The sequence below is a fragment of the Dreissena polymorpha genome, chromosome 1 (assembly GCF_020536995.1).
Source record: "Dreissena polymorpha isolate Duluth1 chromosome 1, UMN_Dpol_1.0, whole genome shotgun sequence".
Classification (NCBI taxonomy): Eukaryota; Metazoa; Mollusca; class Bivalvia; order Myida; family Dreissenidae; genus Dreissena; species Dreissena polymorpha.
The window spans coordinates 210,608,666-210,631,179 of NC_068355.1; the positions used below are offsets into that span (position 1 = coordinate 210,608,666).

General features: G+C 34.6%; 1 protein-coding gene across 1 annotated transcript; it reads left to right on the forward strand.

Moving 5' to 3' along the window:
- Positions 1 to 14,222: 14,222 nt before the first annotated feature.
- On the forward strand, positions 14,223 to 15,638 carry LOC127864853 (zinc transporter ZIP1-like). The gene has a single exon (XM_052404753.1). The coding sequence runs from the start codon at positions 14,414 to 14,416 to the stop codon at positions 15,497 to 15,499; it is 1,086 nt and encodes a 361-aa protein (XP_052260713.1). The 5' UTR covers positions 14,223 to 14,413; the 3' UTR covers positions 15,500 to 15,638.
- Positions 15,639 to 22,514: the final 6,876 nt, after the last annotated feature.

Below are 22,514 nucleotides of genomic sequence, written 5' to 3' on the forward strand. Positions count from 1 at the left end.
AAATCCATATTTCATTAAAAAATCTTATCATACGAAATCAATATCTATCTATTTTACTATTAGTCTTAATTCTCTCCAAACAGTTACTACAGTTCAGCTAACAACCTAACCAGTTTTAATCCCCTAAACTTATTACAAGCATGATTGGTTCGCGGCGTTGGTCAAGAGGAAAGCGCAAGTAACCGCGCATTTGCCACTTGACCGCCAGAGCATAAACATCTTGTATATCTATGATATATTGTTCTGCGTTGTTATTACAGGTTAGTGATAAATTAATTTATAAACTTTTACCATTGTATCGTTATAATCTCTGTTCTTATTAAATGCAACGTAAGTTATTTATTGTATTTATTGTATTGTATTTATTGTATTTATAGTATTTCTTGTTTAACAATATTGCCATGTTTTTATAAATGCTATTATTGTTATTGTTTTGTAATAATGGTGATTAATATGGGCATTTGTCACTTGACCGCCAGAACATAAACATCTTAAATACCTGTGATATATTGTTCTGCGTTGTTATTACAGTCCCTCCACACGAACCATAAATTTGCCGAGAGCTATGTCGACAATGGCGCCCAACGTTCGGGTGTGAAAGTCCGCTGTGTAGGGATTTAAGGTAACTTCCAACAGCCTCGCTGTTGATCTAGCTTTTCAGCGACGTGGTTAGAGTGTCTGACTACTCCGAAGGTCGTGGGTTCGATCCTCCATTGGAGCTCCGTATTTTTACAATAATTGCGACGAGGCAAATACGAACTGTGATTCAGAACGTGGGTGTGAGCTGTCTAATGGCTTCAAGGAGCCGCTTGTGAAGCGGTCGACACTATAGCAAAGTGTCAATGTGACATGCTGTAGCGGGCATTTCTGAAATTGAGGTCAAATAAATAGTCAGCATGGTATGGGGCAGACCGTTCAGGCACATAAGTTACGTTATTAAATGTAAACAAAAATGACAACATTCCTCGTATTGCTTTGCAGTCATTTGGTTTTTTTTTGTTTCTGAAACATAAAATTACTTTTATATGGTTTTCGGTTTTGATAAATTTAAAGATATAACACGGATGCGCTTTCAATATTGCAAATCGATGTTAGGTTATAAACAAATTACTTGTACTTCAGCTGTTTATTAACCCATATATGCCTAGTGGAATGTCCCATCCTTCTAAATTGGATTAATTTATTTCCAAAATTGGGGATGTCTAGAATATTAATTTTTATATTTAGAATATTTCTTACAGAAATTCCTTAAAGCAAACAGCTCAGTCCCTGATGAGACGCCGCATTATGCGGCGTCTCATCTTGGTCTACGCTATTTGCCAAGGCCTATTTTTTAGACGCAAGGCATAAATGGATGAAGAACTATGACAATATACTATAATGATATAATCTATAATATACATGCAACATTATGTTCAAATGATAAAATTCTGGCTAAAAATTTTGTGATAATAAAATTCTGTTATTTAAATAACATGTAATACGTCCATAGAAAGAGTAAAAGTAACGGGTGCTACTACTTTTAAATAAGTACGGTTTTAGCGAGGTTTGGGAAAAGTCATTAAAATACATCATGACCGAAAAGGTGCAAATATTTAAACGTGGGGCGAGTGTTTGTTTTACATACTTTAAACCGACGTCGACTCTAGTGCGTCAATCAATCATTCTAACATAAATGCAAACAAGTTCGTATGAACTAGCACTTTACCATCATAAACTGTTTGCGAACCATTACCGCGAAGCCTTGTTTGGCCTTCGACTGTCATAGAGTGATTTAACCCTTTGCATGCTGGGAAATTTGTCGTCTGCGAAATGTCGTCTGCTGAATTTTTAAAATTAGCATTTTCTTCTATTTTCTTCAAAGAATACTATCAGAATAGCAAACAGTTTGGATCCTGATGAGACGCCTCGTACTGTGGCGTCTCATCAAGATCCAAACTGTTTGCAAAGGCCTTCAGAATTCGGTTCCAGCACGGAAAGGGTTAAGGATATAATTGGGTCGATATCCATGGTTCTGATAGATTTTCAACAGAGGAGAGTGTTTTTTTATTCATATTTAAGCATATATTGTATACATACATGTCTTTCATTTGCAATCAATGGTTTTTAACAAATTATACAGAAATATGCCTTATAATGTTTTAGACCTTGGTTTGTTACATTACAATCAGTGAGAACGGGATGTGTTCTTATATATATAATAATCAATGATGTTATAAGATTAAAAAAGAAAAAAAACTAAAATGAATATATGAAATGATAAACTAACATTAAGATAGTAGTATATTTAAGTGGACAAGCATTATGAAAATTTAATTCGATTCCATTTTTGTTAAAAAAATATGCAATGTATCATTACTAAGGCTATTTCTTTCTCAATCTGGATTTTTAATTTCAGGCGATGTAAAAACATTTAAAATTTGGTAATTGTTTCTCGCATTTCATGTTAAAGATAAAAAGTTTCATCAATATGATAATAAAATTCACAATATTATAACCGTCTATGGATTTTAATGAGTTAATTCCAAAACTAACATTTAAGAGGGATAGTTTAATGTTTAGTTGCTGTTGGCCAAGAAAAGATGTCAACTGATTCCAGATAGGTTGGATGTATTTTCACTCCCAAACTATATGTTCTATAGTTTCGATATTTTCACCGCAGAAGTCACATAAATTATAGTTAGATAATTTGCATTTAAAAAGATATTTATTGGTGGCGATAATTCGATGTAGGTATTTGAACTGAAAGTTTCTTAGTGTGATGTCGATTGTTGTTTTGTAAGACATAATAAATATTTCTTTCCAGTTTAATTCATGCTCTTGGAATATATTTTGCCACTTTATTTGGAATTTGGGTAGTTCGTTAATCTTGTTGTTTATTTGTATTCTGTATCATAGTTTGTTCGGTTTTTGTTTTGTTGTGAGTTTTTCTAGAAATTGAGTTCTAGTGTTTTGCGTGTTGTTTGGGTTTATAATAGATTTTACATGTGATGGAATACTTTTGATCAGCGTGTTATACATAAGGAAGTCTGTTGCTGGGATTTCATACAAGTAGCATATATTATCAAAGGAATAAAAACCGTTTATTCGGTAATCAAATAGTTGATCGGCATCCTTAATGCTCTTTTCAAACCAGTTTTTATAAAAGGATGTGCTATCATTTGCGTTTATGTTTTTATTATTCCATAAAATTATTTTGCTGTTACTTTTTTCTTCTAACATATCTGTGACTTTACTCCAAGCTGATAGTATATTAGATACAAACATATTCTTTTTTTGCTATATCAAGTATTAGAGACTCACTAATGTTACATTCAAAAATTAAAGAGCAACCATATTTGGCTAGTCTTTGTTGACAAAACAACGTCCATTAACTCTTGTTTGTGGTATCTAATATACGTTTGACCCAACTGGATTTGATTGAATTTATGAACAAATAAATGTCAGTCAGTTGTAGACCTCAAAGCTCTACAGGTTGTATTAATTGTATTCGTTTTATTTTGTCGGGTTTGCCATCCCATAAAAAATCAAATATAGATGTTTTTATATCTTCGATGATTTCATTATCTGGGTTTGGAAGAACGGTAAGTACATATATTAATTTCGGTATTGCAAAAGTTTTTAATACAGTTATTTGTCCAATTAAGGTTAGTTTTCTTTGTTGTCATGATTTAAGACAGTTTTTGAATTTTTGTAGTTTGGGTAATATGTTTTTTAATATTGTTTCATTCTCATTGTTTGTGAATGTTATGCCTAACGTTGATGCCTCGTTTGCTGTCCAATTGAAGTTCATTTCCGTTTTAAGATGAATGTTTGAATGCCTATAATTACCTACTTTTAGCACAGTGCATTTACATTTGTTTAATTTTAGTCCTGATACGTTTCCAAACAGGGTCAGTGATTCTATCAAGTTGTTAAAGGAGCAAGGATTGTTAGTGCAAAAATTAGTTGCGTCATCGGCGAATAATGACTGTTTGATTTCTTCGTCTGGTTTAACGACTATACCGTTTATGTTTGGGTTAGATTGTATATAATGAGATAGGAATTCTATACATATAATAAATAACGACGATGAGATTGGACATCCCTGTCTAACACCTCTTTCGATAATAAAACTGTCAGAGAAGAACCCATTATTTATAATTAAACTACTCATGTCACTTTAAAAAAGTTTCGACAATTTTATCATATTTTCTCCAAAGTTCATCTTCTCTAAACATGTGAACATAAAGGAATGGTTGAGGGAGTCAAATGCTTTTTCAAAGTCTTTAAAGAATATAAGACCTGATTTATTTGTGCTATTGAAGTAATTAATGCATTCTTGTATCAATCGTACATTTTCGCCGATATAGCGTCCTTTTATAAATCCGGATTGTGAACTTGAAATAATCGAAGGTAATATTTTTTTTAATTCTATTTGCGATGCTTTTTGTTGCAGTTTTATAGTCATTGTTTAATAAACTTATAGGGCGCCAATTTGATAAGGTTTCTAGGTTGTTTTTCCAGGTTTAGGGATAAGTGATATGATACCTTGTTTTTGCAGAACAGTTAGATTTTCATTATTGAAAGAGTAGTTTAGGGAGTTGATTAAATATGTTTTAATCTCATTCCAAAATATTTTGTAAAATTCAATTGTTATACCATCTGATCCCGGACTTTTATTAATTTGCATTTCTTTAAGTGCCATCCCACATTCGTATTCAGTAAGGAGTCCTTCACGTGAGTGTTTTTCATTATCATTTAGAGTTGATTGAGGGGTATTGAAATTTGTGTTGGTTGAGGTTTTCTTCTTTTTATAGAGGTTTTCATAAAATAATCGTTGTCCTTCTAGAATCTGTATCCTATTGGTTACTTAATTATCGTTTACGACAAGTTTGTGAATGGTTTTTTGTTCACTTTTACGTTTTTCGATGTTTGCAAAATATTATTTTTTTTTATTGTGTTCTACGTGTTTAGCTTTTGCCCTTAGGATTATTCCATTTAGTTGTTCATGATAAATGTCTTCTAACACTTGTTTTTTTTAATGGAGTTCACTTTCAATACTGGCTTTGTCGATGATATTAGTGTAATGTAGTTGTGTTTGTATTTTTCTACATCATTTAGTGTTTTTTCTTCAAGTTTGCGTGTTTCTTTTTGTTTGAATGATGTGTATCTTATTGTTGTATTGCGTATGTTACCTTTTATAATCTCCCATAAAGTATTTGGGTTTGCATCATTGTTATTTTGTACGGTATATGTTATTTCCTGTTTTATTTGGGCTTGATATTGAGCATCTAATAAAATGCTGTCATTTAATTTAAAATAGCCCGGCCGTCGTTCTGGTTGATTGTTGTTTAGTTTGAGAGCAACAAGGGAGTGGTCAGTCATGAAACCTGGTTTGATGCAACAGTTGTCGATTATATTACATAATGATTCCGATATAAGAAAGTCGTCTAGCCTGCAATATATAGTTGGTTTGGAGTTTGAATGCCATGTAAATTTGCACTCGGATGGATTTAATGTGCGCCAAATATCTAACAAGTTACAATTTTCAACTATGTCATTCAACAATGTCCTATTTTTCAGATGTGTATATAAATTGCCATTTTGCTTGTCTAATATTGGATTTATTACGGTATTAAAGTCTCCGCCAATTATTATTTTTTTATCTGAATTGTCATTAATAAAGGTATGCAATGTTTTGTAAAAGTTACTTTCATCTAAGTTAGGACCGTAAACATTAATTAATGTTATTTGTGTTTCGTGTATTGTAATGTCAAGGCTCGCTAGTCTTCCAGGTATTATGTCTTTGAAGTTGCTGACTTTTATATTTGAGTTATTTTTTATTAGAAATGTGATTCCTTGTTTGTTTGTGTGATGTCCACTCAGATAAATATCACCATCCCATTCGTGCTTTAATGCTTCAATAACAGTGTCCGTCAAATGACTATAGTAGTAGGCATATATTATATTTCTTTTCTTCTAACCATTTGAACATTTGTATACGTTTTTCTTTGTTGTTTAGCCCTTTTACATTAAGAGTACATATTTTGATACTCATAAAGAATGGGGTTATAATTAATGATATGTAAGTACGTGCTTGTCCATTTAGATACTATCTCAGAAAGATGAATAAAAAATTCCATGCTATTAAATATGGCAGAGGAGAGTGCTTGCTTACTGTGCACTGGTCGCGATATTTAGGAAAAAAAATCATTGCACCAGTATTTGAGAGCGTTATGAGAAATAAAACAAGATATTTTTTAAAAGGTATTCTTATATCAGACCCGATATGTTTTCTTTTCTTCAGCTTATTTAATCCACAAATGAATCTGAAATCATTAAGGCTTTTTAATGTTATCAATTTCGCACAGGAATGTATAGGAAGGAGGAAATTAATATGGGCCAGTGAAATGTTCACTTTTTGTCTGATGTTTTTCGTAAGCGTTGATTCACAAATATACATATATAAATATGAATATGAATAAATAAATCAATAAAAATAAATAACTATATATATAATTGCATGTAATTGAAGGGCTGATGTGTAAACAAATAATTTGTCATATTATACACTGAATAAATAAAAGAAATATAACATACCAATATGTACAATATATTTTGAATCAATGACCACGTTGTGTAATTCAATTTAATTTCAACCCTTGACGAAGTCGTTGTTCATAGTAGCAGCTAAGTAGATAGTAAAAACCATAAACAGATATTTATTAGTAATGTCATTGTGTATGATTCGGATTCTTATTTAAAGAGATGTTGCATAACTGATATCGGCTGGGAGACATAAACGCAAGTTCAGTTGCGCAATAATAAATATATTGGGCCATGATCAATTTTAATTAGCACAACTCCGAGTTACTAAAATTACTACTTAGGTAACATTGCCATTTCCACATTTATTCCTGTTCATTGAACTCAAATATTAAGAGACAACTTAAATAATTTCAAACTCGGATATAAACTCATCGTGTCAAGAAACCTTCGAACTCCAAACCAAAGTACTCCAATAACTTAAGATGTTCTCATACTCCCATCATTTTACTATTTATATAGAGTTACTGAGAAATGTGCACATAGAAATTGACAGCTATTCATATTTTTTTCCAATAATTCTAAACGACAATAAGCAACAGATGTTGCTGAATACAACTGCACGTTATGTATTCATATGAGCCTTGTTCTGAGAAAACTGGGCTTAATGCATGCGCGTAAAGTGTCGTCCCAGATTAGCCTGTGTAGTTCGCACAAGCTAATCAGGGACGACACTTTCCGCCTTAACTTGATTTTCGTGTAGAAGATACTTCCTTTAAACGAAAAATATCATAAAAGCGGACATTGTCATCCCTGATCAGCCTATGCGGACTGCACAGGCTAATCTGGGACGACACTTTACGAACATGAATTAAACCCAGTTTTCTCAGAACGCGTCTGATATTATCTTAAAATATTTCTCACGTTCAACTGTTCACATTTTATTATCCGGATTTGAATGCATGCAAATAACAAAACCGTCATAAATATCAGTTATTTGAATCCCCATTTTTTAAGTAATTAAATATACTTCTTAATGCAGCTACAATGTTTGTTCAGCATTTCATTAACTTAGAATCAAACCAAATAGTGATTATTCATTTATTACATTAATTACATGGTCATGCAAGTGCCTGTCGTAAACAATGCATGTATCGATTTCAAACCCATAACTGAATACAATAATTAAATATAACGAAAACTCGTCAGGTGGATTATTGTGACGCGATACTTATAAAATGACAATTTTGAAAAAGCTTGTCATAGATTCAAAAAATGACGTGTTCATTGTATGCAATGAAGCAACATAAAACTGCTGACTAAGAAAAATGTACAAAACATATGTTCGTTGATTGATAATCATCAATAGAAATCGGAAAAAAATGTTTCTTATTCTATTCACATAGTGCAGTAACGGTTCTTATTGAAAAGCCAGCTTTGTATAGCGGTAGCATGCAAGCTTATGCTTTTAGAAGTAATGGGTTCGAAAACATGGGAAAAACATTTAAATTTTCATTGTGTCCACTCCTTGTTATTATAATTATTCGATTTGTTTTCCAAAAAAGTACAGTTTTGTTAGTAATCTGTTTGCATAACATATTAACAAAATACGAAACTCTTTGAACAAGTCCTTTTATTCCATTTATGCGTAGTGGACTGTCCCATCCTTCTAAATTGGATCAATTTATTTCCAAAATTAGGGATGTCTAGTATATTTATTTCTATATTTAGAATATTTTTTACATGAATTCCTTTAAGCAAACAGCGCAGACCCTGATGAAACGCCGCATCATGCGGCGTCTCTTCTGGGTCTACGCTGTTTGCGATGCCTTTTTTAGACGCTAGGCATAAATGGGTTAATTAAGGTCACTTTTTTTCAAATTTTCTAACTCCGTTCCTTTGTTCACATCTACCTTTTAATACTTAACTTAAACAGGCTATTTATTGATGTAGCAAATGTACTGTTGTAACGATTAACTATATTTTTTTCTTAAAGTTGCGATTTCGATTGTTTACTTTTTGTTACAGAGAGCGTTGAGTCAAATGCTTAATTGTCTGCTAAACTGAATTGTTTTTTAATCTACCAAACATGGGGAAAGCAGCTAGTTTTCCTTGATATATTATACCTTTTTCTTACCAATGAATGCAGATGAAATCATTCCGATCAAAGCTGGAGTAAAATATATCCATGAACAAAATGCGTAACGTTGTGCTTTGCTTCGTGTTTTTATGATAATGTAGCGATTAGCTTTGGAGTTTTTCTTCTTTTCATGAAACAAAAATGGACCGTAATGTCATTGTGTAAGTCATATACTATAATTACTTTCCTGACATGCATTACTTTAAGTTCTTACCTTTCTTGGTTAGAGTGTGATCAAATCTGAAATGCTACTGATGGTATTTTTAGTTCTTTCAGTGCTGGAACCGAATCTTGAAGGCCTTTACAAACAGTTTAGATCCAGATGAGACGCCACAAAACGTGGCGTCTCATCAGGATCCAAGCTGTTTGCTAATCTGATAGTATTCTTTGAAAAAAATCGAAAAAAATGCTAATTTAAGAAATTCAGCAGACGACATTTTAGCAGACGACAAATTTCTCAGCATGCAAAGGGTTAATTCTGTCCCGTGTTGAAAATAATTCAGAGAGACCAGTTAGTGTAACCCATAAGCCGTAATACTTGTATACAGCATGTAGACTTCAAAATCTCTCGGGTGTAGGTTATTACTGTGACTATTGTTCTGAGCAACTAGTTTATCAATAAATACACCAGCACCCGATTGTATAAACGCTGGTTAAAGTTACCGCTCGGTTTCATTCAAACCTTGGTAAGTTTTCGGTTATTCAGGTATAGTAACCTTCAAGGTAACTCGATTGTATAAACACGATATACCGCAAAGTAACCTAACCGCGCATAGTGGCATTTAACCACCGGTAACTTTATCCAAAACATTCCCACAATGCATTTTTTAATGACGTAATTTTCGCGCGAAGTGTCACGCTTATTAACAGCGACATGTATTTTTTTTTATCAAATTCATTTACAAATGAATTCACAATAAAATAAAGTGTAAATTTTACCTATAAGTTCATCAAAATGACCAGGGACAAATTGATAATGATGTCGGGATTTGCATCATTTAGCGGAATCCCTGGTGCTTACAAACTGCAAGAGAGTGCTCTCAAAGACGTCTATTCTTCTAGTTGTTCTAGATGTAACATAAAAAATATACATGGTCGTCGTTACATGCTAGACTATTCTTCTTATTTGGCTTATGTTTACAATAAACTTACTTACTTTCTTGTACACTAAGGGAATTTACCATAGACAAATTAAACATTGTTCAAGTTTAAATATATCTTTGCAAATGCAACCGAGTTCACCAACGGCTATTATTTGTGTCGTGTTTTGAGAAAACTGGGAATAATGCATGTGCGTAAAGTGTCGTCCCAGATTAGCTTGTTAAGTTCGCACTGGCTAATCAGGGACGACACTTTCCGCCAAAAATGATTTTTGCTAAGAAGGGACTTCATTTTAACAAAAAAAGTCATAAAAGCGAAAAGTGTGGTCCCTGATTAGCCTGTGCGAACTGCACAGGCTAATATGGGACGACACTTTAAGCACATGCATTATGCACATTTTTTCTCAGAACACGACACATTTGATAAACTGCTCCAGTTCATTTTAACAGCAGTAATGTACATAGAGTACATGACGTAGCGTGTGACGAACAAGAAAGTTTATTGAGTTCTCATTTGAATATAATGATATGATGGCATAAGGGTCTTTATTTAACTATGCTAAAATAATTATCAAAGACCGTAGATGCAAACTCGTCAATTATTGAATTAAATGGATAATTTATGTATTTTAAAGGATTATTAAAGGTATTAAGATACTAGTTCGAACGAGTTTTGTTTTTTGTTTGTACTTTTGTTGTGCCCTGTTCTCGGAGAAATGATTTTAACATGGGCGCCATTGATGCATCGGATCACACACGGCATACCCATAACAGAATATAAGAAACACGTTCTGTGCGTCCTTAAATTCGTCGTCCGAAGTCAGAAGTCGTATTGCCCTGTAAATTAAGTCAAATAAAATGTCAGTCGCTGCAACTGTCTGTTTACTCGTCGAAATTGTGAAGGTCGTCGATGGTTAGCTTTTATAATGTCGCGCGCCGCGGCCATTTTGTGTAAGTTACCTTTCGGTTACTTGTACTTACCCACCTAGGGAAGCAGGGTATGTTTTAACTGGGTTTAAACCGATCGGTATAACTAACCAAATTTTATACAAACGCCTACCGACCAGTAACCAACATGTTACCGACTTTTAACCGCCGGTATGTGGTTTACCGCCGGTTTAACTGTTTATACAATCGGGTGCAGGTGTTTGGTTGTGACATACGGCTACTGAAACACTAGCACGGCGCTAATTTGTTAATTTGTTAATTAACAAAAAAATTAACTTGTATTTTAAATTAGTTTTTGTATGTATACAGTATTATCAGTGCTTTTGTACTAGCTCCTTATATGGTTTTGTGCGACGAGTAAATGGATTTTATAAGTTATTAAACATGTTTTAAAGCATGACTTCTCTTCTTTCATAGTGTGTACATTAAATAAATCGTGTCCTCACAGGCTAATCAGGAACGACACTTTCCGCTTTTATGGTATTTTTAGTTTCAAGGAAATCCCTCAATACCGAGAATCAAATTAAGGTGGAAAGTGACATCCCTGATTAGCCTGTGCGGACTGCACAGGCTAATCTGGGATGACTCTTTACGCACATGCATTAAGCCCAGTTTTCTCAGAACGCGACTTAAATGGTCATAAACGGCTGTTAATTATCGCTGAATTTTCTGTATGTATGTATTATGTACACTGCTTAATAACCTCGCTTATACATAATTGGGAGTATTTGTCATCAGTATGTATATGAGCCTCGCTCTGGGCACAGGAATTCGCATGTGCGTAAAGTGTCGTTCCATATTAGCCTGTGCAGTCCGCACAAGCTAATCAGGGACGACACTTTCCGCATAAGCTTAATTTTTGTTAAGAAGAGACATTCCTAAAGCAAAAAATATCAAAAAGGCGAAAAGTGTCGTCCCTGATTAGCATGTGCGGACTGCACAGGCTAATCTGATACGATACTTTTCGCACATGGATTAAACCCCTTTTGCATTAAATAAATCTTTAAGTTTAGTTTAGTTAGCACTTATATGTCATTATCTTTAAAATATATAATAAAATAAAAATATTAATAAAGTTTGAGCAGTTTTATGCCACCATACGCAGGTCATTAAATTTAATTTCAGTTTACTTAGGTTAAATAAATATGTATTGAAAACATTTGATTGAAATTCCATAAAAGTGATCGCGTAATAAATTAAAATTTGTTTGAATATTTAATCAACAATATGGTTATCTGCCAATCGGCATTCAACAATTGAGTGGCTGATGTCGAACTATCCGGGTTGGCCCACAATGCAAACCTCAGGCGCGGAAAGACCTCATGAACTTCGAATACCAAATATTAGATTATCAATGTACACATGAACTCTCCATTCGTCCAAATAGCCGCCGCAGTTCGACTTTGTTGTACTAATCTCAGTCCCTGTAAAGAAAGGGATGAAACTATGTTTAAAATGTGTATCTGCTGTTTCATCTATTAAACTAAGCTACACTTATTAAATGTCACGTTCTTCGTGGCAAACTAGGAACAAACAGTCTATTTCAAGAATTGTGAGATACCGTAACATAAATAATTATCATATCATACAAGATATCATATCATATATAATATCATATCATACAATAACAACAAGCTCTGCTTCTATTGCTACTGCTGTTGCTGCTGCTGCTACTTCTTCTACTTCTTCTACTACTGCTTCTGTTGCTGCTGCTTCTGCTACGTTTTCTGCCTCTGCTACTGCTACTGCTACTACTACTACTACTACTGCTACTACTACTACTACTACTACTACTACTACTACTACTACTACTACTACTACTACTACTACTACTACTACTACTACTACTACTACTATTACTACTACTACTACTTCTACTACTACTAATACTACTACTACTAATACCAATACTTATAATACTAATACTAATACCACCACCCACTACCAACACCATTGCTACCACTACTTCTTTAACTTCTAGAACTTCTAAAACCACAACCCATATGCCCATTCATAATTTAGTTGGCTTGCGAATGATGGAGTTGGCAGCAGACGCTCAGCCAGTATGTTTGCCGTTAACCCATTTATACCTATTGGACTCTCCCATTCTTCTAAATTTGATCAATTTACTTTCAAAATTAGGGATGTGTAGTATATTTATTTCTATATTTAGAAAATTTCTTACAGAAATTCCTGTAAGCAAACAGCGCCGACACTGATGAGACGCCGCATCTGGGTCAACGCTGTTTGTCAAGGCCTATTTTCTAGACGCTAGGCATAAATGACTTAAATAAAACAGAATTTAAATGTTATTGCATCATTCGAAACCTTCCGCTGGTAGACACATCGAGTGCCAGATAGCGTTTATGACACTCGACAACATTTGAAGTTATAAATTGTTGTAATTCAAAAATATATTTTTCATAGCGGTACCACTTCAACATGTTTTATTTTTCAAGACTCAAGCACTATCAACATAATAGGCAACCAAATAAACAATAAAATAACACACGAAGACACATACATATGCATATGTACATATGAATTTAACGTGTGTCCTTCACTTTTTAGCACTAAAATACCCATGTTGAAATGGTTAATAATTTACCAATAAATAGGAATGATACGCCCGTGATTATCGCCAACGGCAAACTTTCCAACAAATGAAACGTGAAGTTAACTTTACCATTTCACATGTTCATGATCACTCCGTGACAGCTCCAATAACAATGCACCAATTTATGGACATTAATCGAACAGCGGGCTATATTTAGAAACAAAACCTGCAGTGTGAAATAACAGTTAAAGCGACGGGTGCATAGAACCGAAGCGATCCACTGTTGTGGCACTTATTTGTTTTAGCGAGAAGATATACGGAAATGAGGTATTCATATTTTTTCCATACATAACGTGCTATTAATGTGTTCACATTGCGATCTGATTTGTATATGTTTCTTATTTCGAAGGCTGTACATGGATAGAAGAAATATATGGTGTAAAGTTTTCTTTTTTAATCGATGGTATCAACCTCATCGCTTATATCCCTACATCCACGCATCTGGAACTGATAACGTTTTTATGAACGGACTTCAAAAGAAATTGCCTGATAAATCATTCTTTAGTTATTTCCCGTGACCGTTGTGTATCAAACATTGTATTGTTCATGTCTGAGCAAACAATAACTGCATGTTAAAGCATTTTTAAAAAATCATATTGCTGTCCTCCACTGTGTACAATATTTTTTTGCTCTTTTACTAATCTCATAGGAAGCGTTATCATAAAAGCAGAAGATTACAACAATACAATGATGACTTGATAGAATTACATCAGCCGGAAGTTGAGATATCGATTTAGTCATGAAGCCTGAATAGCTTTAAAATTGTGGAGACTGGTACGTGAAAAAACGGGAAGATAAAATAGTTCGTCATGTGACTGCTTATTATCAGTGAGCGGATGGATAAAATGCAGTTGGAACGCTTTGTGAACTTCATTGGCGACACGTTCCTTCATTTCACAACACTCAAATTACTAATTTATTATGTGATTGATTTGAATGCAAAATCTGAAATACTTAAGGTATAATTAGGGGCTAAACGACTGTTTGGAGCGCGAATTCTATAATTAAACGACAGTGAAATAAAATCAAATCAAAATAAAACGTCGAACAAGAATTTCATATCAAATTGAACAGCACAAAATGGATTCAAGTAAAATTGCAAGTTTGTTTATATTGTTTGGACTATCAACAATTTTCGGATTTCTTTCCATTTTATTGGTCAAATGTTTGACCAGAAAATTTGGAACTTCCGGTACCGTTAATCGCGTCGTCAGTTGGTGTAACTGCTTCTCCGGCGGCGTGATTTTCGCCGCTATGATGTTGGACCTTTTACCGGAAGCGCGCGAGGACATGGAAGATGCGCTAGAAGACTATGGTTTTAAAACGGAATATCCACTCACGGAACTGCTAGTATGCGTTGGATTCTTCTTCATGTTAATCGTTGAACATCTTGCACATTTTTGCTGCTCCCCCAGAAACGTTGAACCATCAAACGTGGCGCACGCTGAACAAGAACACAAGCAAGAATCTTGTATTGACGATTCTTTCATCCAACCGTGTGGTGGAATAAAAAACGCCGGTTACGACCAACCATCGGACAAGTCTGAATATCCTAGAGACAAGTTCACCACCACCAGCACCGTCACGAACAACAAAAGCGTTGCATTTATCAGCCATGGCGACAAGAAGTCAGGCTACGCAAAAACTGAATCGACAATCGCACAATCTGCCACAATCGATACCATGGAGACAACCACAAAAGACACAAATCATTCAACAATAAGGGGAATAGGCCTCATGATAGCGCTTTCAATCCATATGCTTTTCGATGGTCTCGCAATAGGTATGTTGACAGAGGCCTCGGATGTTTGGCAACTTCTGATCGCCATTGCTACTCACAAGTGCCTCGTTTTCTTCACGATCGGTCTTCAGTCCGTGGAAATGTTGTCGTCTGCTAAGAAAGCCGCTTGCGTTGTCCTTTACTTTGCCGTTGTTAGCCCGCTCGGCGTTCTTGTGGGTGAGGCAATACATACCTCCGATGACGCTACCGGTCGGGACACCGTAACGGCCGTCCTTCAAGGAATCGCCACGGGAACGTTCCTTTTCGTGACGTTCTTTGAGATCCTGTTACGTGAACTTGGTTCACATAAGGCAACGCTGCTGAAAATAGTGTTCAGCTTTGTTGGATTTGTATGTATGGCATGCGTTCGTTTGCTCGCAGGATAAGGATAATCAATAATTTACGCATGCGCATTTCTAAGATCTTTCTACACAAGGTTGTTAAGCACGTGTCTTTTTGGCGTAAGAACAACTTTTTATTAACTTGACCACTGTTGCTGTTGACTTAATCCGATAAACTATAAAATCCATGGGTGAAAGTTTTCAGTATTAATACTGATTTCAGTATTTTGCATAATTTTTGTCCTTAATAAAGTATAGTAAAAACTGTTATATCATCATTATTCGACCAGATTTCAGTATTTTTAAAAGTCTGCACTTTCACCCATGAAAATCAATGAACGATATAAGTGTGGTTTTATGTGTTTGCGTACGCTAAGTTTTGTCAGACTTTTCGTTTATATATTTTTAAAACTATTTTTAGATTACCCTGATGCTTAATACAAAGTATGAGTTGTAATGAGTTGTAATTTTGAATTTTTAACATTAAATAACGTAATTTATAGACACAGCATTTTTATTGTATGCATATTTTAAATTATTTCTATTTGTCAAAAATGTTTAAAAATGTATAGCATAAATCAACATAAGTTAACATTGAATTGCAATGTTAACTCTCATATGTAGTCTCCTGATTATATCAATTGTACTTTGATTTATTCATGTTGAATACGAACAATATTGAGAAATAAATATTTGATGAGGCTCTTTTTTCTCTTCAATGACCTTACTCTAAGCTTTGCACTTTATGTGACTAATGGAAATACACACACTCGAATACGGTGTAATAATACAAGTTCACAAAAGAATCAAACAATGAATATGTTAACTTTTGTTATGCATCTAAAATAAAATTCAGCCTTGTTTAGTTGTAGTCGTTCTCATGTCAACAAAAACATTCAAGCAGTATTATTACAAATCATGGTACATGCAACTCATTAACAAGGACGTTATTGATTCCTACTATTGCGTTTGTTTGCAACATATTGGTGGAATTTATTGTTTTGCAACTCTCATTTATGTCTGGTAGTGTAAATTTTGTTCAGATTAACTTTCTTGATACGTTCAGAACGTATTCACTGACTTTTGTCAATTTCAGACGCGTTCTGATAAAACGGGGCATAATGCAAGTGAGTACAGTGTCGTCCCAGATTAGCCTGTGCAGTCCGCACAGGCTAATCAGGGACGACACTTTCCGCCTAAATTAGATATTTGCTAAAAAGAGACGTCATTTAAATGAAAAATGTCATAAAAGCGGAAAGTATCGTCCCTAATCAGCCTGTGCGGTGTGCACAGGCTAATCTAGGACGAAACTTTACGCACATGCATTATGCCACGTTCTCATAGAACGCGACTCATTTCATTGTTTAAACCTAATTGGCACGAACGCTTCAAAATAGCCGTCAAAGATGAAGTTTTCATCAGTTCTATCAAGGACTTGGCTCCTCTGGTAATTTGCAATGTCTGCGAAATTTAAAGTCAAACATAGTCGCAACACTGCGCACACAATTCCCTTTTGCGATAAAACAATGTTTAGAGATGCCGAATCAGTAAAATAAAGACATTGTTTTGCGATTAAACGCATACTAATCTAAAGATATACATTCAGATTATTAATGACTACTGATTAAAAAAATTGAAGTCATCTGAAAACGTATGCGTGTTTCTGGGCCTTGTACCCTGTAAACTGTTGTCTATGTTGATAAGTACATTGATTGTTTTCACCAACCCTTATTATTGATTCTTAACAAAATGAAAAAATACAACAGCAGCAATTTCATTAAAGCAGTGATGAACTAGATGCCTTGATATTCATTACGGAACGCCGGGTCAGGCTGGCTCTGTGACTCTTAATCCGAATAGAGACTCGGGCTAATAGGTATTCTAAGCCATAGTAATACGATACAAAAAAATCGCACAACTTTCCCGGTCGATTGTAGTGGTTTTTGTACCCGGTTGTTTAGTCGCAATACACCCCTTAAGGTCAACGTGCGGTCATGACAGCCCTCTTCTTTGGCCGGTGACATGATATAAGTGTTACTTTGACCTTACAGATAAGAGTGAGGTCATACTCGTGAAATATTGTCACCTCAGTTCATTCAGTCCTCAAACGGTTTCATCGGCATGGGACTAATTGAGCTGTGTTCTGAGAAAACTGGGTTTAATGCATGTGCGTAAAGTTTCGTCCCAGATTAGCCTGTACAGTCCGCACAGGCTAATCAGGAACAACACTTTCCGCTTTTATGGTATTTTTAGTTTCAATGAAGTCCACCCTTACCGAAAATCAAGTATAGGCGGAAAGTGTCATCCCTGATTAGCCTGTGCGGACTGCACAGGCTAATCTGGGACGACACTTTACGCACATGCATTAAGCCGAGTTTTCTCAGAACAAGGCTCAATTAAACAAACCGTTGAACTTTCAAGTATATGTACTAAATTTTTTTTCTCTACTTGATTCATTTAATCCTCAACCGATTTAATCTTCAACCGATTTATCGTCGTGGGACTAATACAATACAGATTTTTACTTTGAAGTAAATGTAAACCCAATCGTTTATTACAGAAACAATTATACGATAGGTCTAATCATAAAGTTTTATTGATGATTTCTCTTGAAACTGTACAGATTGATACACATCCGACAGTGTATGAGTAATATCTTTCTAACGACGTCGAGGTTAAACATATGGCGCATATGAGGTAAACAGTTACCATGTTAGGACATATACAGTGTAATGTGGGGCATAAGTCTCAATAAATGGACACTTCTTTTGTTATTATCGCGAACAAACTCGGTTACTAGTATATCATGAAGGCCTACCTATTCATTTTATAACGCATGGAAAACCGATCTTATGCAACAAAATTAACACAGTTACTCTCCTTTGTAGCGTAATTCACAACTAAGTTTTTTTACAATTTAATTTGTCTTCAATATTACGAAGTCATATTTATACATAATTATTTTCTGACTGTGCGTGTATTTCGAAATTTTTGAGATCATTCCACGCACGAGACTGCATTAAGTGACGACCCGGAGAGTGTACAAAAACTACCAAATAAACTATTTTGCTCACGAACGTTGGGACGGATTTTCAATTGCAGCTGAAATATTCAGCTTTACGTTTTTTTATATAAATTTTTACTGCGCTGTGGGGGTAATTCGGAGTACCCAGAGGAAACCCGGTATGATGGCCACCAACCTAACTCACACCCGGGTCGCCTAGGTAAGAAGCGCGAATATTTGTCTGATAACAACATTTGTGAGTTCATTACTCCAGCCGTATGATGATATGTTCGAATAAAATACATGACTCTGATCTGAACTTTGGACAGGGCGGGGCTCCCCTTTGATCTGTATGGAAGATCCCAGACATTTAATTTAGCTTTTCTTTATATACTGATATACCGGACAGACAGGTATCGGACATTTTTATGATACAAGCAGATACTGTTATGCAGAAACATCTATACATAAATACGTTGACTGATAAATCTCGGGCGATTACACACCACCGTCAATAAGTAAATAGGTAAATACGTGCATTTGCCATCACAATATGGCACAATCAAAATGCACTGTTATTCAAGCACGGGCTTTCAGAATAACAATCTGTCAGTTATAACAGTGAACAAGTGCATAGCGGCAACAACAAGGTCGTTAAATAGATACAATATCAGCTTTTAGATATGCTATGGAGTACGAATCAATAAACTGATTCAACCTATGTTGATTTTCCTAATTTGAGAATTGAAGGTTAAGGAGTGTGACTGCGTTACCACTTAACGGGAATATATGTTTGGATTTTAAATATTAAGATTGCATAGAATTATATATAAGATTATATTGAATCAAATGCATCACTTAAGCAACGGCATACCCAAGTTTTCCAGAAAAAATCATCATCATCATCATCATCATCATCATCATCATCATCATCATCATCATCATCATCATCATCATCATCATCATTATCATCATCATCATCATCATCATCATCATTATCGTCATCATCATCATCATCATCATCATCATCATCATCATCATCATCATCATCATCATCATCATCATCAGCTTTATCTTCATCTTCATCTTGAACTTCAACATCGTCATCGTCGTCGTCGTCATCGTCGTCGTCTTCATCATCTTCACCATTATTTTACTTGCGAATAAATTGTCAATGCATATTTAAAGATATTAAATCTATAAAATAATACAAATAATAGAATTTGTTTGCAAAAAAACATATTTTTTCAAACGATATTCATGTAAAATAGATTGCCGAAGTTTTCGGAGCTTATCGTGTCTGAGCATATACGGAAATATTTCCGAAAGTCGTTAAAGCGGGCATTGTACATGTAATTCAACAAAGTCAGAAATCAGATTTGTTCTTGCGAACATATCATAAAATAAAAGAAATTGTGTATATGGTCAGTAGTTATTTATTCATGTTCATCAATAAATTTCGGAACAGATACCGCATTTTAAATAGACTGCATAAATTTCTAGTGTTTTCGAATAGCTATGCACTATGATCAAAAACGGTTACACAATTTACCACTATCGTGATGTAACATTAATGAATACTCGTGCTTCGGAACTTGTTTGTGTATAAGTTAAACACCTCTAGAAGTTGTCTTACAGATGCAAAGTAAAACTCCACTGTAATTGCATAAAGTGTCTCACATGTGTTAAGTAAAACTCCGCTATCACTGCATAGTGTTTTACATATGTAAAGTTAAACGCCGTTATTGTTGCATAAGGTATCTGACAGATTTAAAGTAAAACTTCGTTACTATTACACGATGTGTCTAACAGATGTGTTCAGCCACAATTTTCGTTCATATGCAGAAGTATATTCCGTGTGTAAATGTTTCTTCAATACCAGGATTTGATAGGTTCTGAGAATAGCAATATGAGTTTGTTACGTCACCAGCACACATAGCTTGACTAGAAGGTAATAAACCGTTCTATCGTATCGTTTAACCAACTAGTAAATCAAAGTAACTCAAAGTAAATGAAGCTTTAACAACCAATTTTCCCATATCAATTTTTCGGACACGAGGACCGTCAATTTCGGAAATTATAGCGGACCTCAGAAAATTGAAACAGAAAAGTCCGAGGTCCGAAGTCTTTCCCATGGGAAGTAGGTACTAGTATTTAACACAAAACAAAGCAAGCATACAAAAACTGAATATTAAGAAAAGATAAATTATTGAACTAGTAGATTGATGATTGAATATTCTAATTAGGAAAAGGACTAAAAATAATTAAATTCCATAGGTCTATGTTTGATTTTTAGTCACACGAAATTGCCCAGTGGGCATCAAACGTTTTACGAACTTTGCCGAAACGTAATATTTACGTCACAACGTCGGGAACCATTACCGAACGTTGCCATAACGTTGCATACAAAACATTACCAGGACGTTTCATAATAACGTTGCAAGGACGTTTCTGCAACGTTGCATTCTGGTCGCGACATAAGTAACATCTTCCGAACGTTTCTGCAACGTTGCACGCGAAACGTCGGTCGAACGTTTGAGAAGGATGTTGCAACAACGTTGCTTCTAGGTAAATATGCACTCTTTTAGCGTATGCAGTTTTTTCTGCAGTTTTCACCCTTGAATTCAGTATCGCCGCTAGTTTTTCTCTTGAATTCAGTATCGCCGCTTGGTGGAATGTATACTTTATTTTTATTTTTTCTTATAATTATTTGCTTGAAGGATAACATACACATTTGTTAACTATCGATCTGTTAACTTTTAACGACAGAATATTAAAATAAACAGAAACATTCAAACCACGTAGTTTAATCTCGCATGTTAACGCATGCGCGAGGCGTCGATTTCCGGTCTTGTTTTGTTTTGCCGGCCAGTTTGAATGTTTGTACGTAGAGCGATAATCGGAAGGATAACCAGTCAAATTCGAAATTAAAGTGTATCTCTAAATCAGAAACACACCTTTCTTCAAGAAACGAGCTGTAAGTTTACAGTACTTTATAATAATACAGTTCCTCCATCGCATGAATGAAAAGATGATTTCTTGTAAATTTTAGAAATTCAATTTAAATTGTACAGATCACTTGCAATATACTTAAGATAAACTTTTTAACATGTTCAAATTTCAAAAACAGTTTCAATAATGAAAATTTGAAATATGCATGCAAATTTAATATGTTTAATTAAAATAAATGTTCAAACATTGTTAACATTATTTATCCATGAGATAAATACCCGATACCCAAAATAGGGGTAGATTGGAGGGAAAAATAGTAGTACTTAAAGTACTCTGTAACATGTTTCCATAGATTGCATTGTATTTTATATAGGTCGAGGTAAATAGAGATTGCGTTCTGTTAACAACACTTGCCCAATTATTGTATTACATCTAAAGCATGCGTAATTAAATGAGCCGCGCTCTGTGAAAAGGGGGGGGGGGGGGTATAAATATTATGATATTTTTCATTTACAGAGAGTCTCTTCTAAGCAAAAATTCAGCTTAGGCGGAAAGTGTCGTCCCGGACTGCACTAGCTAATCTGGGACGACACTAAACGCACACGCATTAAACCCGATTTTCATAGAGCACGGCTACAATTTCGTTCACAGAGTCTAAAGTTGTAAATAGAAATAAGCAAACATATACGTCTGAGCGAGTCCATAGCTGTCTGGTATTTGTTGATGAAAGTTCAATCGGTAATTGTATAATAATTCATACAAACAATGATTAGAGGATGCGTTACCACCGTCTTGGTGCACTTTCTGATTAATTTCAAAGCACTTCCACGTAATTTATTGGAAAGAATGTCGTCTGCGGTGTCTACGGTGCTTAGATGAATACCCCTTGGAAACAAAAACAAAGTCGGGTGCACTTTTGTATGAGTCAATTATCCGTATTATGTCATTATAATAAAATAAAACCAACAAATAATAAAAAGAAATGAGCGACGCATCTGAAACCGAACTCCGTACATGATGGATTGTGGGTATGTCCAAAGTTTTATACGTCTACAAGTTGCTTAATCGGTGGTTAAGTATTTCCTATCGTGGAGTGATTTTTAA

Bases quoted from the DNA above. Each gene is read 5' to 3' on its own strand.
- LOC127864853 (XM_052404753.1), top strand. From the start codon at position 14,414: ATGGATTCAAGTAAAATTGCAAGTTTGTTTATATTGTTTGGACTATCA.